Source organism: Topomyia yanbarensis, chromosome 2 (genome assembly GCF_030247195.1).
Source record: "Topomyia yanbarensis strain Yona2022 chromosome 2, ASM3024719v1, whole genome shotgun sequence".
NCBI lineage: Eukaryota > Metazoa > Arthropoda > Insecta > Diptera > Culicidae > Topomyia > Topomyia yanbarensis.
The window spans coordinates 254706017-254723754 of NC_080671.1; the positions used below are offsets into that span (position 1 = coordinate 254706017).

A 17738-nucleotide genomic window follows, 5' to 3' on the forward strand; every position below is an offset into this window, starting at 1 on the left:
CAACGCCCCTTCCAAGATTCAGGAGTGGGCTCTACCTACTCTGTTGGCCGGTCCGCCACGGAATATAATCGCCCAGACCCAGTACTGGCAATGCTCAGTTTAGTCCATCAGTTAAAAAACTATCTGCAGGTGGTTTGCATTGCCCCCACGTATGAGCTGGCAATTCAGAAGGGGGAAGTAGCTGCCAAAATACCAAAGTTTTGTCCGGAAATCAAACTTCCTTACGCCGTTCGCGAGGAGATCGTCAAAGTGGCAAAGCTGACTAATCATATCATCGGAACACCCGGCTAGCTAATGGACTGGAGTATAAAGTTTAGGACGTACGACCTAGAAGTTTTCCCTTTTTGTACTGGACGAGGCGGGTGTTTTGGTCGCTGTTCTTCTTGGCCACGTACGAGTGTGGAGTTCGCCGAGTACATCGTACCCAATCCGATCGTCATTCGGCTGGCGCGGGAGCAAGAATCACTCGATAACATCAAACAGTACTACGTGAAGTGCGGCAACCAGGTCGAGAAATTGTGTGATTACCGTCGGACAAGCGATCATTTTCTGTCATATGATGTATAGGACAGTTGTAAACTCCAAGTAAACTTATTTTCGAAACTGTTAATCGATCGAAACAGGTACGCAAAACGGCCGGTTGGTTGACCGGCAGGATGTCCTAGGATGGTCACTCGGTAGCGGTACTGTCCGGTGATCTAACGGTGGAACAACGGTTGGACGCTCTGGATCGATTCCGAAATGGACTAGAGAAGGTACAGATTAAAACGAACGTTTTGTCCAGGGGTAAGTTCCACCACTTGATTCTGGTTACAACACTAGGTTACAGAGAGATTCTTTCGCCTTAGGTATCGACGTCGAACAGGTGACCATTGTCGTCAACTTCGACCTGCCGATGGATCAGCAGGGACGAGCCGATTGCGAAACGTTTCTACATCGAATTAGACGTACCGGTAGATTCGGTAAGTGTGACTCATTCTTGTTATCCTATAGATTGTATTTCTTTCCGCTTCTTCAACAGAACGGAATCACCATCAACCTAGTGGACAGTGATCGAAGCATGATGATTTGCAGATCAATTGAAAATTCCCGGAAAAAGATTCAGTAGCTAGTCGCGGAGATCTCGGACGAAATTGAAAAGATCGGATCGTAAAGTGTTTTCGACCAGCTACTGGTGAACGGCGTAGGAGCTTTTTTGGGTCATACTTGTTTCGATTCTGAATTTATAATTTTATTTGGCTCTACCCAGTTCTATCCCAACATTTTAAAAGGGCCAAAATGTAGCAAATTGCATTTTCATGTTTTCCATTAACAAATATCTACCCAAGCACGTACACAACGCATCAGTTGATTATAAAGAATTTTGGTAGCGATTTTACAACAATTTTTTAAAAGGGCTTAATTGATTTTTATGACTAAACTGATTATGAAAGGACCTAACTGATTGGAAAGTGCCTAACTAGCAATACAGTCTTTTTCATAATTTACATACAGGGCCAATCTGATTTTATAATGTCAGTGGGGTCAATCTGACCATCAAATTAGAATTCAGTTAATTCGTCTAACTTTCGGTGTAATATCAGACTTGAACAGCATTTTTTGTGTGAGGTATACTGCCGTTATACGCATAATTGTCCCATGTATATAGGGAATCCCATAGAACATGGGACAAATATGCGTATTACGGTAGTATACAAGTAGTGGCAATATGCGCAATCAAAAGAAATAAATTAGCATCAATTTTTCAAATAGGATTATAATGAATCTGACCTTTGACAATTTTCTCAATGTTTACGTTTTGCAGATAAGCCCTTTTTAAATGTTTGGTAGAGTTGGTTTCCTTACGTTCTATGCTACTTACGACTTTATAAAATTTTTGCCTGAATTTATTAATTAATTTATTTATTAATTTAATTATTTATTGGTGTATTAATTTCTCTATGTATTTATTTATTATTCATTTATATTTTATCAGTGTAGATGTAGTCTCACAATCCTTTCTGATCATTTAGGTTAAATTTGCCTTAACCCATTATGACGCAGCGAATGAAATTTCATACGCAAAAACAACTTCAAACTCAGACGAAACGAGTACCCGACGTGAACACCCAAAAACGTTCTCCCAACCCGTGGTGGGACAAAGAGTGCTCAGACGTGTACGCGGAGAAAGCTGCCGCGTATAAAACCTTCCGGAACGACGGGTTAGTTGCTAGTTACCGAGTGTACGCGATATTAGAAAAGCGAATGAAAAATTTAATGAAAGCTAAGAAACGCAGTTACTGGCGCCGGTTTGTCGACGGGTTAACAAGAGAAACATCGATGAGCACTCTTTGGGGCACGGCCCGACGTATGCGAACCGAAACAGTACTAACGAGAGCGTGGAATATTCAAACCGTTGGATATTCGATTTCGCCAAGAAGGTTTGTCCGGATTCCACCCCGGCACAGAAAATCTACCGCGCCGCGTCGCCTTACAATACCGCGAACGAAACACCGTTTACGATGGTGGAGTTCTCACTTGCTCTCTTATCATGTAACAATAAAGCCCCGGGGCCAGATAGAATCAAATTCAACTTGTTGAAGAATCTGCCAGACTCTGCCAAAAGACGCTTGTTGAATTTATTTAATAGGTTTCTTGAGGGTAACATTGTCCCACATGACTGGAGACAGGTGAGGGTCATCGCCATCCAAAAACCAGGAAAACCAGCCTCCGACCACAATTCGTATCGTCCGATTGCAATGCTGTCCTGTATCCGGAAGTTGTTCGAGAAAATGATCCTGTTTCGGCTCGACAATTGGGTCGAAACAAATGGCTTACTGTCAGATACACAATTTGGCTTCCGCAAAGGCAAAGGGACGAACGATTGCCTTGCGTTGCTCTCAACAGAAATTCAAATGGCATATGCTAACAAAGAGCAGATGGCATCAGTATTCTTGGATATTAAGGGGGCTTTCGATTCAGTTTCGATCAACATTCTTTATGAGAAGTTGCATCAGCATGGTCTTTCGCCAATTTTAAATAACTTTTTGCTAAACCTGTTGTCTGAAAAACAAATGCATTTCTCGCATGGCGATTTATCGACATCACGATTTAGCTACATGGGCCTTCCCCAGGGCTCATGTCTAAGCCCTCTCCTCTACAATTTTTACGTGAATGACATTGACGAATGTCTTGTCAATTCCTGCACGCTAAGGCAGCTTGCAGATGACGGTGTGGTCTCTATTACAGGTCCTAAAGCCGTCGACTTGCAAGGACCACTGCAAGATACCTTGGACAATTTGTCTGCTTGGGCTCTCCAGCTGGGTATCGAGTTCTCCACGGAGAAAACTGAGCTAGTCGTATTTTCTAGAAAGCGTGAACCAGCGCAACTACAGCTTCAATTAATGGATCAAACTATTGCTCAGGCTTCAACATTCAAATATCTCGGGGTATGGTTCGACTCTAAAGGTACCTGGGGATGTCACATTAGGTATCTGAAACAGAAGTGCCAACAAAGGATCAACTTTTTCCGTACAATAACTGGAACATGGTGGGGTGCCCATCCAGGAGATCTAATCAGGTTGTACCAAACAACGATATTATCAGTGTTGGAGTACGGAAGTTTCTGCTTTCGCTCCGCTGCGAACATACACTTCATCAAACTGGAGCGAATCCAGTATCGTTGCTTGCGTATTGCCTTGGGTTGCATGCACTCGACCCATACGATGAGTCTCGAAGTGCTGGCGGGTGTTCTTCCGCTGAAAAATCGATTTTGGGACCTCTCATATCGATTGCTCATTCGATGCGATATTCTGAACCCATTGGTGATTGCAAATTGCGAAAGGCTTGTCGAGCTTAATTCTCAGACCCGATTCATGTCCTTGTACCTCGATTACATGACACAGAACATCAATTCATCTACGTATAACGTCAACCGTGCTCATCTCTTAGATACTTCTGATCCAACTGTATTTTTCGATACATCCATGAAGGAAGAGATTTGTGGAATTCCGGATCATATTCGCCCACAAGTGGTCCCAAATATTTTCTATAACAAATACCATCAAGTCGACTGCGCCAAAATGTTCTACACTGACGGGTCAATTCTCGAAGGGTCCACAGGCTTCGATATCTCCAACGAAAATCTTGCTGCCTCATTCAAACTCAATAATCCTGCTTCAATTTACGTCGCAGAATTAGCTGCCATTCAGTATACTCTCGGGATCATTGACACCCTGCCCTCAGACCATTACTTCATCGTTTCGGATAGTCTCAGCTCCATTGAGGCCATCCGTGCGGCGAAGCCTGGAAAGCACTCACCGTATTTCCTGGGGAAAATACGGGAATATCTGAGTGCTTTATCTGAAAAATCTTACCAGATTACCTTGGTTTGGGTCCCGTCACATTGTTCTATTGCGGGCAATGAGAAGGCGGACTCTTTAGCCAAGGTGGGCGCATTAGAAGGCGACACTTACGAAAGACCAATTTGCTTCAACGAATTTTTCAGTATCTCTCGTCAGAGGACGCTCGATAGTTGGCAAACCTCATGGAGCAATGGGCATCTGGGACGGTGGCTATATTCCATTATCCCGAAGGTATCAACGAATGATTATTCGTAACCCAACTTTGTACCGGGAAACAAGTGCTTTTTGTTCTCTCCGGTGTGGTTTAGTTTTTTCGGTGGTACGAAGGTGCTTGCTGTGGCAGAGGCTGCAGTAAAGCATTACTAATAAACAGTCCCGCGAGTGATAATTGTTACCTGCGATATCAGTTAAAGTAGTGCAGTGAAGTGCGTTACTAAACATTTTTCTTGCCTGAAAGACGGCTTTGTTTAGACGAGCTATATCAGCTCTACTGTGTGAAGGTCACGCGGGTGACGGATAAAACAAACGAAGGATCAATCCACCTACCAGCTCGTCAGGAACCAACTGGTGAAGTGTTTCGTTTTTTTACTTTTCTTATCGATTTTTTTTTCTTTTTATTACTTTTGATTTTTTATTTTGATTTAAGTTAAACAGTGCGGTCGAGCGTGTTGCTCCCGCAACAAAATGGAACAAACAGAAGGATCACCCTCCGAAGAGGAATATTATGAAGAAGAAGAACGTATATCTGATACTGAGACAGATAATGTTATGGTCGATCCACTTCCCCCACTTTCCCCCAATGTCTCACAGCCCCCCCGAGTCAAGGTTTACCAGGATGGATCCGCTGGTCCTTGGGTGGTATACTTTCGGCCCAAAAATAAACCGTTAAACAGCATAACTGTTGCACGGGAGCTGACAAAACGTTACTCGGCCGTAACCGAGATTAAAAAGGTTCAGTCAGATAAACTGCGCGTAGTCGTTACTGACTTGAAACAGGCCAATGATATCGTTAGCAATAGCCTCTTTACGCTGGAGTATCGCGTCTACATCCCTTCTCGTGATGTGGAGATCGACGGTGTGGTAAGTGATGCGGGTCTAACTGTCGATGATCTGATGAATGATGGGGCTGGCCGCTTTAAGGACCCTAACCTTCAATCAGTTAAGATTTTGGAGTGCAAGCAATTGCACTCAAAGTCCATCGAAGATGGTAATTACTATCCATCAGACTCGTTTCGCGTAACCTTCGCCGGATCTGCACTTCCGAGCTACGTTGAAGTGGGAGGAGCTCGTCTACCTGTACGCCTGTTTGTACCGCGGGTCATGAATTGTTCCAATTGCAAGCAGCTAGGTCACACGGCCACCTACTGTAGCAACAAGCAACGGTGCGGTAAATGTGGGGAACGCCATGCGGATGATACTTGCAGTAGCCCCGCTGAGAAGTGTGTTTACTGTGGGGAGAATCCGCATGCACTTTTGACATGCCCAACGTACAAACTTCGCGCGGATAAACTGAAGCGATCCGCCAAAGATCGCTCCAGACGCTCTTACGCAGAAATGCTTAAAAGAGCTGTTCCACTTATCTCCGAAAACCCATTCGCTCTCTTGCCAACTGACGATAACGCCTCTAACGACCCTTGCGAGGGGCATTCTTTGGCTCCGCTTGGAAACTCTAGGAAAAGACCTAATCAAAACTCACCTGAACTTCCTCGTAAGGGTCCTAGGTTGTCCCAAACAAGGGTACAAAATAAAAATAATTCATCAACTGGAAGTGCTGGTACAAATCCGAAGATAATACCTCCTGGTTTTGGGAAATTGAGATACAACCAGGAGTTCCCAGCACTCCCCGGGGCACCAAAAATCCCAAGTGCTCCAATTTTACAGTCAGAAACTCAACCTAAAACGGGATTCCTTAAATTTTCTGACATTGTGGACTGGATATTCACAGCTTTCAACATTACCGATCCTATGAAAAGCTTGCTGGTTGCTATTCTACCAACAGTAAGAACATTTTTAAAACAGTTGACTGAACAATGGCCCCTCCTTACAGCGATCGTATCCTTCGATGGCTAACTTATTAGACGGAATCAGGGATCTGATCACTGTTTTACAGTGGAACTGCAGAAGTATTATCCCCAAAATTGATTCATTAAAACACTTGCTAAATTACAATCATTGTGATGCATTTTCCCTATGTGAAACATGGCTAACTTCTAATATAAACCTCAACTTCCACGATTTTAACATTATCCGCTTGGATCGAGAAGACTCATATGGGGGGGTACTTTTAGGGATCAAAAAGTGCTACTCCTTCAATCGAATCAACCTCCCTTCGACGCCAGGCATTGAAGTTGTCGCTTGTCAAACAACAATCAAAGGCAAAGATCTTTGCATTGCTTCTATTTACATTCCTCCTAGGGCCATGATGGGATATCGAAGATTCTCCAACGTGATTGAACACCTTCCCTCGCCCCGCCTGCTTCTTGGAGACTTTAACTCTCACGGTACGGGGTGGGGCTGTCTATACGACGATAATCGATCTTCGACAATTCAAGACCTTTGTGACAACTTCAATATGACAATTCTGAACACAGGGGAAATGACACGGATTCCTAGACCACCTGCGCAAGCAAGTGCACTGGACATATCTTTATGCTCGACATCACTACGGTTAGATTGCAAGTGGAAGGTAATATCTGATCCCCACGGTAGTGACCACTTACCAATTGTAATTGCAATCACCACTGGTTCAAGACCATCGGCACCAATCAATGTTCCCTATGACCTCACACGAAACATTGATTGGAAGAGCTACGCTGCTGAGATATCCAAAACTATCGATTCAACACAGGTACTTCCCCCGGAGGAAGAATATAAGTTTTTGTCTAACTCGATTCTCGATAGCGCGATTCAAACTCAGACGAAACGAGTACCCGACGTGAACACCCAAAAACGTTCTCCCAACCCGTGGTGGGACAAAGAGTGCTCAGACGTGTACGCGGAGAAAGCTGCCGCGTATAAAACTTTCCGGAACGACGGGTTAGTTGCTAGTTATCGAGTGTACGCGATATTAGAAAAGCGAATGAAAAATTTAATGAAAGCTAAGAAACGCAGTTACTGGCGCCGGTTTGTCGACGGGTTAACAAGAGAAACATCGATGAGCACTCTTTGGGGCACGGCCCGACGTATGCGAAACCGAAACAGTACTAACGAGAGCGTGGAATATTCAAACCGTTGGATATTCGATTTCGCCAAGAAGGTTTGTCCGGATTCCGCCCCGGCACAGAAAATCTACCGCGCCGCGTCGCCTTACAATACCGCGAACGAAACACCGTTTACGATGGTGGAGTTCTCACTAGCTCTCTTATCATGTAACAATAAAGCCCCGGGGCCAGATAGAATTAAATTCAACTTATTGAAGAATCTGCCAGACTCTGCCAAAAGACGCTTGTTGAATTTATTTAATAGGTTTCTTGAGGGTAACATTGTCCCACATGACTGGAGACAGGTGAGGGTCATCGCCATCCAAAAACCAGGAAAACCAGCCTCCGACTACAATTCGTATCGTCCGATTGCAAAGCTGTCCTGTATCCGGAAGTTGTTCGAGAAAATGATCCTGTTTCGGCTCGACAATTGGGTCGAAACAAATGGCTTACTGTCAGATACACAATTTGGCTTCCGCAAAGGCAAAGGGACGAACGATTGCCTTGCGTTGCTCTCAACAGAAATTCAAATGGCATATGCTAACAAAGAGCAGATGGCATCAGTATTCTTGGATATTAAGGGGGCTTTCGATTCAGTTTCGATCAACATTCTTTATGAGAAGTTGCACCAGCATGGTCTTTCGCCAATTTTAAATAACTTTTTGCTAAACCTGTTGTCTGAAAAACAAATGCATTTCTCGCATGGCGATTTATCGACATCACGATTTAGCTACATGGGCCTTCCCCAGGGCTCATGTCTAAGCCCTCTCCTCTACAATTTTTACGTGAATGACATTGACGAATGTCTTGTCAATTCCTGCACGCTAAGGCAGCTTGCAGATGACGGTGTGGTCTCTATTACAGGTCCTAAAGCCGTCGACTTGCAAGGACCACTGCAAAATACCTTGGACAATTTGTCTGCTTGGGCTCTCCAACTGGGTATCGAGTTCTCCACGGAGAAAACTGAGCTAGTCGTATTTTCTAGAAAGCGTGAACCAGCGCAACTACAGCTTCAATTAATGAATCAAACTATTGCTCAAGCTTCAACATTCAAATATCTCGGGGTATGGTTCGACTCTAAAGGTACCTGGGGATGTCACATTAGGTATCTGAAACAGAAGTGCCAACAAAGGATCAACTTTTTCCGTACAATAACTGGAACATGGTGGGGTGCCCATCCAGGAGACCTAATCAGGTTGTACCAAACAACGATATTATCAGTGTTGGAGTACGGATGTTTCTGCTTTCGCTCCGCTGCGAACATACACTTCATCAAACTGGAGCGAATCCAGTATCGTTGCTTGCGTATTGCCTTGGGTTGCATGCACTCGACCCATACGATGAGTCTCGAAGTGTTGGCGGGCGTTCTTCCGCTGAAAAATCGATTCTGGGACCTCTCATATCGATTGCTCATTCGATGCGATATTCTGAACCCATTGGTGATTGCAAATTGCGAAAGGCTTGTCGAGCTTAATTCTCAGACCCGATTCATGTCCTTGTACTTCGATTACATGGCACAGAACATCAATTCATGTACATATAACGTCAACCGTGCTCATCTCTTAGATACTTCTGATCCAACTGTATTTTTCGATACATCCATGAAGGAAGAGATTTGTGGAATTCCGGATCATATTCGCCCACAAGTGGTCCCAAATATTTTCTATAACAAATACCATCAAGTCGACTGCGCCAAAATGTTCTACACTGACGGATCAATTCTCGACGGGTCCACAGGCTTCGGTATCTTCAACGAAAATCTTGCTGCCTCATTCAAACTCAATGATCCTGCTTCAATTTACGTCGCAGAATTAGCTGCCATTCAGTATACTCTCGGGATCATTGACACCCTGCCCTCAGACCATTACTTCATCGTTTCGGATAGTCTCAGCTCCATTGAGGCCATCCGTGCGGCGAAGCCTGGAAAGCACTCACCGTATTTCCTGGGGAAAATACGGGAATATCTGAGTGCTTTATCTGAAAAATCTTACCAGATTACCTTGGTTTGGGTCCCGTCACATTGTTCTATTGCGGGCAATGAGAAGGCGGACTCTTTAGCCAAGGTGGGCGCATTAGAAGGCGACACTTACGAAAGACCAATTTGCTTCAACGAATTTTTCAGTATCTCTCGTCAGAGGACGCTCGATAGTTGGCAAACCTCATGGAGCAATGGGCATCTGGGACGGTGGCTACATTCCATTATCCCGAAGGTATCAACGAATGCTTGGTTTAAGGGGTTGGATGTGAACCGGGACTTTATTCGTACGATGTCAAGGATCATGTCCAACCATTACTCGTTCGACGCGCATCTCCGTCGTATAGGGCTTGCTGAAAATAATCATTGTGTTTGTGAGAACGGCTATCACGACATCGAGCATGTTGTTTGGCTGTGCGCAGAGTACTGTGTTGCCAGGTCCCAACTAATAGATTCCCTTCGGGCCCGAGGTAGATCACCCTATGTGCCAGTCCGGGACGTCCTGGCAAGCCGTGACCACCCCTATATTTTTCTTATCTATATCTTTTTGAAAACCATTGATGTCCAAGTTTAATACATTTTCCCCTCTCTCATTCACAGTAGAATCTCACCAACCTATCCCTGTATCTACAATATGGCATTGCTTCACGAGTCTTCGGTGCACACTCTTCTTGATAACCGTCTATCCAGAACATCATGACATACCGCACATGCAGATGATAAAGAGTGACAATAATTATCCGAAATATCGACCCTCCCCTCGCCCCTGCGATTACAGGCTGGAAACTACAACACTACAACAAAGTGTGCATATCCGCCACAATGATCAATCAGCAAACGACGATGTCAATTACACAATATGTATCCCACTTCCTACCTTTTTCCTTTACTTACATAAGAGGGGAGCAAGCCGCCCCTAAATACGGCTTTCCCTTCCCCCACTAACATGTGACATGTAATATAAAAAAAATGAATTATCGGCCTCGTTAAGCTACAGCATTTGGGCCTAAATAAACGTATTTTAAGATCAACGAATGCTTGGTTTAAGGGGTTGGATGTGAACCGGGACTTTATTCGTACGATGTCAAGGATCATGTCCAACCATTACTCGTTTGACGCGCATCTCCGTCGTATAGGGCTTGCTGAAAGTAATCATTGTGTTTGTGAGAACGGCTATCACGACATCGAGCATGTTGTTTGGCTGTGCGCAGAGTACTGTGTTGCCAGGTCCCAACTAATAGATTCCCTTCGGGCCCGAGGTAGATCACCTTATGTGCCAGTCCGGGACGTCCTGGCAAGCCGTGACCACCCCTATATTTTTCTTATCTATATCTTTTTGAAAACCATTGATGTCCAAGTTTAATGCATTTTCCCCTCTCTCATTCACAGTAGAATCTCACCAACCTATCCCTGCATCTACAATATGACATTGCTTCACGAGTCTTCGGTGCATACCCTTCTTGATAACCGTCTACCCAGAACATCATGACATACCTAACATGCAGATGATATAGAGAACATCATGACAGCATCAGAGTGCCAATAATTATCCGAAATATCGACCCTCCCCTCGCCCCTGCGATTACAGGCTGGAAACTACAACACTACAACAAAGTGTGCATATCCGCCACAATGATCAATCAGCAAACGACGATGTCAATTACACAATATGTATCCCACTTCCTACCTTTTTCCTTTACTTACATAAGAGGGGAGCAAGCCGCCCCTAAATACGGCTTTCCCTTCCCCCACTAACATGTGACATGTAATTAAAAAAAATGATTTATCGGCCTCGTTAAGCTAAAGCATTTGGGCCTAAATAAACGTATTTAAGATAAAAAAAAATATGTAAGTTCATTTCAAAGACAAATTTATGCGTCCATAGTGAAATTTTTCTAGAGTTCATGTAATTATCCCTTGGATTAGGCGTTGCATTCAATCGTGAGGTAAATGTTGCATAACATAAAACATCAAGTAATTCACCTAGTAGTGAGATTAAAGATTTCTCATATAATTATACTCGCGGCATCACCGAAAGCAATCGTATTTTCGAATCCCAAAGCTCTAGCGAAATTTTAGCTCTTTTGCAAGATTTAGGTTGTTTATACTGGTCCTGGCGTAAAAATTACTACTTACATTATTTATAATAAGGATGTAAGAAATCAATATATCGCATAATATACTTTTAAATATAAGGTCACGGCACTAAACATCATTTTCCATTTCTCACGCGCCCCCTCTCCTTTTCTCACTCTCACTCTCTCTCTCCCTTCATTAGTGTTCCTGGTAACTGTCACGACTCACATATTTCTTGCTGTTTCTCAATCCATTTCTAAGTTGTGTCATAAGATCTCCTGATAAGGTGAAACATTTATTAATGCCCAATCATGTGTAATTGTGGAGGTTTGAGAAGACAATACTATTTTTTGTCTGCCGTTACTCTGTCAATAGATTAGTGCATTTTAGTGTATGAAAAAAAAGCTTAATATTACATCCTACTTGGTAAGTAAATTACCTTATAGTCCTGAGAAAATTTGCAAAATGATTGTATTATGAGAAAACTATAACTATTTACAAATTTTCACACCCTCAAAATGAAAGGTGTATCCCTCCGAAACGTTGAACTATGAGTTGGTAGGCGACCAAAATTCGTAAACTACATCAACTCCAATTTAATTCAGTTCTATTCAGAGCTTTTATGTACACTATAATTAAGGAAATTCATGGTTCTCTAGAAAAATATTTAATTTAACTGGGTAATATGGATGTTTGAAGATGAAAATTTTAATAAGAGACATTCCACATGCGTTATGTAATCTTTTCGTATCTGAATTGAATTTTAAATGAATCATATGCTCAAATATGTCATGTGAAAAGTAAGAATATCTTTTTTGTAATGCTATTATTGAAAATATATTCATTGCATTGGTATGAACTATTATGAAGAATAACGGATCAAAGCCCAAAAATATCCACTAATTAGATCCGGGAAAATAAGTCTCCTAAAGACCCCATTCTCGATGGGGGATACAAGTACAATGTTTCTTCTAACTTATCGTTGTCCATTTTTGCTCTATACTAAGTAAATCAATTGATGTTTCAGTCACAATTATTAGAGAGGCGTTGGATATACTGTGTACTGAAACGTTTGATTTACATTTTTGTCATACACATTACTGTGTAACAACAAATGAACACTGAAAATTAGAACTATTTCTTTTTCGTAGTATTGGTTTGTATAGGACTCATTTATCCATATTTCCTGAACGAGAATTCCGAACGAAACAATATACACGCTATAAGGATGACTTCAAAGAGAGTACATTATTATCTACTGAATGCATGGTTTTGTGCTATCGACATAGCCTAGAAACTTCACACTATTTACATCAATATAAATGAAAATTTTGACCTGTCTCGTTCACGAATTCCATTCTTTCCCTGTCTCTCTCAGTTTAAGAGGTTTGAAGGCATATGTGACCTTTTCTTACTTTACTATTTCAAATTGCGGATATTTACGTATTCTGCAGAAAAATCTTTTTTTTTTGGGAATATGTAACCAAAATGACAACTTTAAATTCCAAAACAAATTGAACGTTCCAGGTTCCTGATAACTAATTAAGGTTCATCAATAAAGTAGAAATACCAGATAATCGTAAACGAAGCCGCCAAGAAAAGAACAACGAAAACAAAAAGGATAAAACAAAAAAGAATGAAAACTTTAGAAACTTGATTGCATATTAATGAGCTAATCCAATTTGATTTACGCATTTTATTAATTTTATTTATACAAATCATTGTACTCATTTTAACAATTTGAAAACATTTTGTTTTGAATTTTTTGCTTTATTTTTTTATTTGGTTCGTTTTATTGATTTTCTATATTCTATTCAGTTTATTTGAGGTCTTATTTGTGCAGGACCAGAAACTGCAAAATAATAAAAGAGTTCTGAATGTGTAAGAAATGTCTCATCTCACTGCTAGGTGGATTAGGTTGGTTTTTACTACAATATTAGGCAAAGAGTTGAGTACTAAATATTGAAACGACCGACTAATAAACAGAAGAGAAAGACCCCAAAGAGAATCTCATTGTTGCTTGCGTCCTATTCTATATTTTCTCACGCGCCCCCTCTCCCTTTCTCACTCTCACTCTCTCTCTCCCTTCATTAGTGTTCCTGGTAACTGTCACGACTCACATATTTCTTGCTGTTTCTCAATCCATTTCTAAGTTGTGTCATAAGATCTTCTGATAAGGTGAAACATTTATTAATGCCCAATCATGTGTAATTGTGGAGGTTTGAGAAGACAATACTATTTTTTGTCTGCCGTTACTCTGTCAATAGATTAGTGCATTTTAGTGTATGAAAAAAAAGCTTAATATTACATCCTACTTGGTAAGTAAATTACCTTATAGTCCTGAGAAAATTTGCAAAATGATTGTATTATGAGAAAACTATAACTATTTACAAATTTTCACACCCTCAAAATGAAAGGTGTATCCCTCCGAAACGTTGAACTATGAGTTGGTAGGCGACCAAAATTCGTAAACTACATCAACTCCAATTTAATTCAGTTCTATTCAGAGCTTTTATGTACACTATAATTAAGGAAATTCATGGTTCTCTAGAAAAATATTTAATTTACTGGGTAATATGGATGTTTGAAGATGAAAATTTTAATAAGAGACATTCCACATGCGTTATGTAATCTTTTCGTATCTGAATTGAATTTTAAATGAATCATATGCTCAAATATGTCATGTGAAAAGTAAGAATATCTTTTTTGTAATGCTATTATTGAAAATATATTCATTGCATTGGTATGAACTATTATGAAGAATAACGGATCAAAGCCCAAAAATATCCACTAATTAGATCCGGGAAAATAAGTCTCCTAAAGACCCCATTCTCGATGGGGGATACAAGTACAATGTTTCTTCTAACTTATCGTTGTCCATTTTTGCTCTATACTAAGTAAATCAATTGATGTTTCAGTCACAATTATTAGAGAGGCGTTGGATATACTGTGTACTGAAACGTTTGATTTACATTTTTGTCATACACATTACTGTGTAACAACAAATGAACACTGAAAATTAGAACTATTTCTTTTTCGTAGTATTGGTTTGTATAGGACTCATTTATCCATATTTCCTGAACGAGAATTCCGAACGAAACAATATACACGCTATAAGGATGACTTCAAAGAGAGTACATTATTATCTACTGAATGCATGGTTTTGTGCTATCGACATAGCCTAGAAACTTCACACTATTTACATCAATATAAATGAAAATTTTGACCTGTCTCGTTCACGAATTCCATTCTTTCCCTGTCTCTCTCAGTTTAAGAGGTTTGAAGGCATATGTGACCTTGTCTTACTTTACTATTTCAAATTGCGGATATTTACGTATTCTGCAGAAAAATCTTTTTTTTTTGGGAATATGTAACCAAAATGACAACTTTAAATTCCAAAACAAATTGAACGTTCCAGGTTCCTGATAACTAATTAAGGTTCATCAATAAAGTAGAAATACCAGATAATCGTAAACGAAGCCGCCAAGAAAAGAACAACGAAAACAAAAAGGATAAAACAAAAAAGAATGAAAACTTTAGAAACTTGATTGCATATTAATGAGCTAATCCAATTTGATTTACGCATTTTATTAATTTTATTTATACAAATCATTGTACTCATTTTATCAATTTGAAAACATTTTGTTTTGAATTTTTTGCTTTATTTTTTTATTTGGTTCGTTTTATTGATTTTCTATATTCTATTCAGTTTATTTGAGGTCTTATTTGTGCAGGACCAGAAACTGCAAAATAATAAAAGAGTTCTGAATGTGTAAGAAATGTCTCATCTCACTGCTAGGTGGATTAGGTTGGTTTTTACTACAATATTAGGCAAAGAGTTGAGTACTAAATATTGAAACGACCGACTAATAAACAGAAGAGAAAGACCCCAAAGAGAATCTCATTGTTGCTTGCGTCCTATTCTATATTTTCTGCCGAAATATTTAGTATCAGCTTTAAAATTATCCATGGCTAATCTTTTAGCCCGGCGGATGCAAGTTTGCTAATGAAAGATGTTCGCTAAGGTCTAGTAGAATCAAAGCTGGATCTGGAGGTGCCACGAAAGGATTCTTCTTCGCCGGTTGGTTGGTTAAAGCTTTCGAAGCTTTGCACATGGAACCGGATTTTTTTCAGGGAGTCTATGCGATGGGTTTCAACGCCCCTTCCAAGATTCAGGAGTGGGCTCTACCTACTCTGTTGGCCGGTCCGCCACGGAATATAATCGCCCAGACCCAGTACTGGCAATGCTCAGTTTAGTCCATCAGTTAAAAAACTATCTGCAGGTGGTTTGCATTGCCCCCACGTATGAGCTGGCAATTCAGAAGGGGGAAGTAGCTGCCAAAATACCAAAGTTTTGTCCGGAAATCAAACTTCCTTACGCCGTTCGCGAGGAGATCGTCAAAGTGGCAAAGCTGACTAATCATATCATCGGAACACCCGGCTAGCTAATGGACTGGAGTATAAAGTTTAGGACGTACGACCTAGAAGTTTTCCCTTTTTGTACTGGACGAGGCGGGTGTTTTGGTCGCTGTTCTTCTTGGCCACGTACGAGTGTGGAGTTCGCCGAGTACATCGTACCCAATCCGATCGTCATTCGGCTGGCGCGGGAGCAAGAATCACTCGATAACATCAAACAGTACTACGTGAAGTGCGGCAACCAGGTCGAGAAATTGTGTGATTACCGTCGGACAAGCGATCATTTTCTGTCATATGATGTATAGGACAGTTGTAAACTCCAAGTAAACTTATTTTCGAAACTGTTAATCGATCGAAACAGGTACGCAAAACGGCCGGTTGGTTGACCGGCAGGATGTCCTAGGATGGTCACTCGGTAGCGGTACTGTCCGGTGATCTAACGGTGGAACAACGGTTGGACGCTCTGGATCGATTCCGAAATGGACTAGAGAAGGTACAGATTAAAACGAACGTTTTGTCCAGGGGTAAGTTCCACCACTTGATTCTGGTTACAACACTAGGTTACAGAGAGATTCTTTCGCCTTAGGTATCGACGTCGAACAGGTGACCATTGTCGTCAACTTCGACCTGCCGATGGATCAGCAGGGACGAGCCGATTGCGAAACGTTTCTACATCGAATTAGACGTACCGGTAGATTCGGTAAGTGTGACTCATTCTTGTTATCCTATAGATTGTATTTCTTTCCGCTTCTTCAACAGAACGGAATCACCATCAACTTAGTGGACAGTGATCGAAGCATGATGATTTGCAGATCAATTGAAAATTCCCGGAAAAAGATTCAGTAGCTAGTCGCGGAGATCTCGGACGAAATTGAAAAGATCGGATCGTAAAGTGTTTTCGACCAGCTACTGGTGAACGGCGTAGGAGCTTTTTTGGGTCATACTTGTTTCGATTCTGAATTTATAATTTTATTTGGCTCTACCCAGTTCTATCCCAACATTTTAAAAGGGCCAAAATGTAGCAAATTGCATTTTCATGTTTTCCATTAACAAATATCTACCCAAGCACGTACACAACGCATCAGTTGATTATAAAGAATTTTGGTAGCGATTTTACAACAATTTTTTAAAAGGGCTTAATTGATTTTTATGACTAAACTGATTATGAAAGGACCTAACTGATTGGAAAGTGCCTAACTAGCAATACAGTCTTTTTCATAATTTACATACAGGGCCAATCTGATTTTATAATGTCAGTGGGGTCAATCTGACCATCAAATTAGAATTCAGTTAATTCGTCTAACTTTCGGTGTAATATCAGACTTGAACAGCATTTTTTGTGTGAGGTATACTGCCGTTATACGCATAATTGTCCCATGTATATAGGGAATCCCATAGAACATGGGACAAATATGCGTATTACGGTAGTATACAAGTAGTGGCAATATGCGCAATCAAAAGAAATAAATTAGCATCAATTTTTCAAATAGGATTATAATGAATCTGACCTTTGACAATTTTCTCAATGTTTACGTTTTGCAGATAAGCCCTTTTTAAATGTTTGGTAGAGTTGGTTTCCTTACGTTCTATGCTACTTACGACTTTATAAAATTTTTGCCTGAATTTATTAATTAATTTATTTATTAATTTAATTATTTATTGGTGTATTAATTTCTCTATGTATTTATTTATTATTCATTTATATTTTATCAGTGTAGATGTAGTCTC

At 40.9% G+C, this 17738-nt stretch overlaps 2 protein-coding genes across 2 annotated transcripts; both read left to right on the plus strand.

The window, feature by feature from the left end:
- The first annotated feature begins 294 nt into the window (after window positions 1–294).
- Window positions 295–1053, plus strand: LOC131680254 (DEAD-box helicase Dbp80-like). Its single transcript, XM_058960971.1, has 5 exons — window positions 295–561; window positions 624–639; window positions 682–786; window positions 849–962; window positions 1022–1053. The coding sequence occupies exons 1-5, from the start codon at window positions 295–297 to the stop codon at window positions 1051–1053; spliced, it is 534 nt and encodes a 177-aa protein (XP_058816954.1).
- Window positions 1054–16042: 14989 nt separating this feature from the next.
- On the plus strand, window positions 16043–16801 carry LOC131680255 (DEAD-box helicase Dbp80-like). The gene is made up of 4 exons (XM_058960973.1): window positions 16043–16255; window positions 16414–16534; window positions 16597–16710; window positions 16770–16801. Exons 1-4 carry the CDS (start codon window positions 16043–16045, stop codon window positions 16799–16801), a joined length of 480 nt encoding a protein of 159 aa, XP_058816956.1.
- The last annotated feature ends 937 nt before the right edge of the window (window positions 16802–17738 follow it).

Coding starts and splice junctions, on each gene's coding strand:
- LOC131680254 (XM_058960971.1), top strand. CDS start 295: ATGGACTGGAGTATAAAGTTTAGGACGTACGACCTAGAAGTTTTCCCT. Junction 787..848: donor AACGAACGTTTTGTCCAGGG/GTAAGTTCCACC, acceptor CTTTCGCCTTAG/GTATCGACGTCGAACAGGTG. Junction 963..1,021: donor TAGACGTACCGGTAGATTCG/GTAAGTGTGACT, acceptor CTTCTTCAACAG/AACGGAATCACCATCAACCT.
- LOC131680255 (XM_058960973.1), top strand. CDS start 16,043: ATGGACTGGAGTATAAAGTTTAGGACGTACGACCTAGAAGTTTTCCCT. Junction 16,256..16,413: donor ACGTGAAGTGCGGCAACCAG/GTCGAGAAATTG, acceptor AGGATGTCCTAG/GATGGTCACTCGGTAGCGGT. Junction 16,711..16,769: donor TAGACGTACCGGTAGATTCG/GTAAGTGTGACT, acceptor CTTCTTCAACAG/AACGGAATCACCATCAACTT.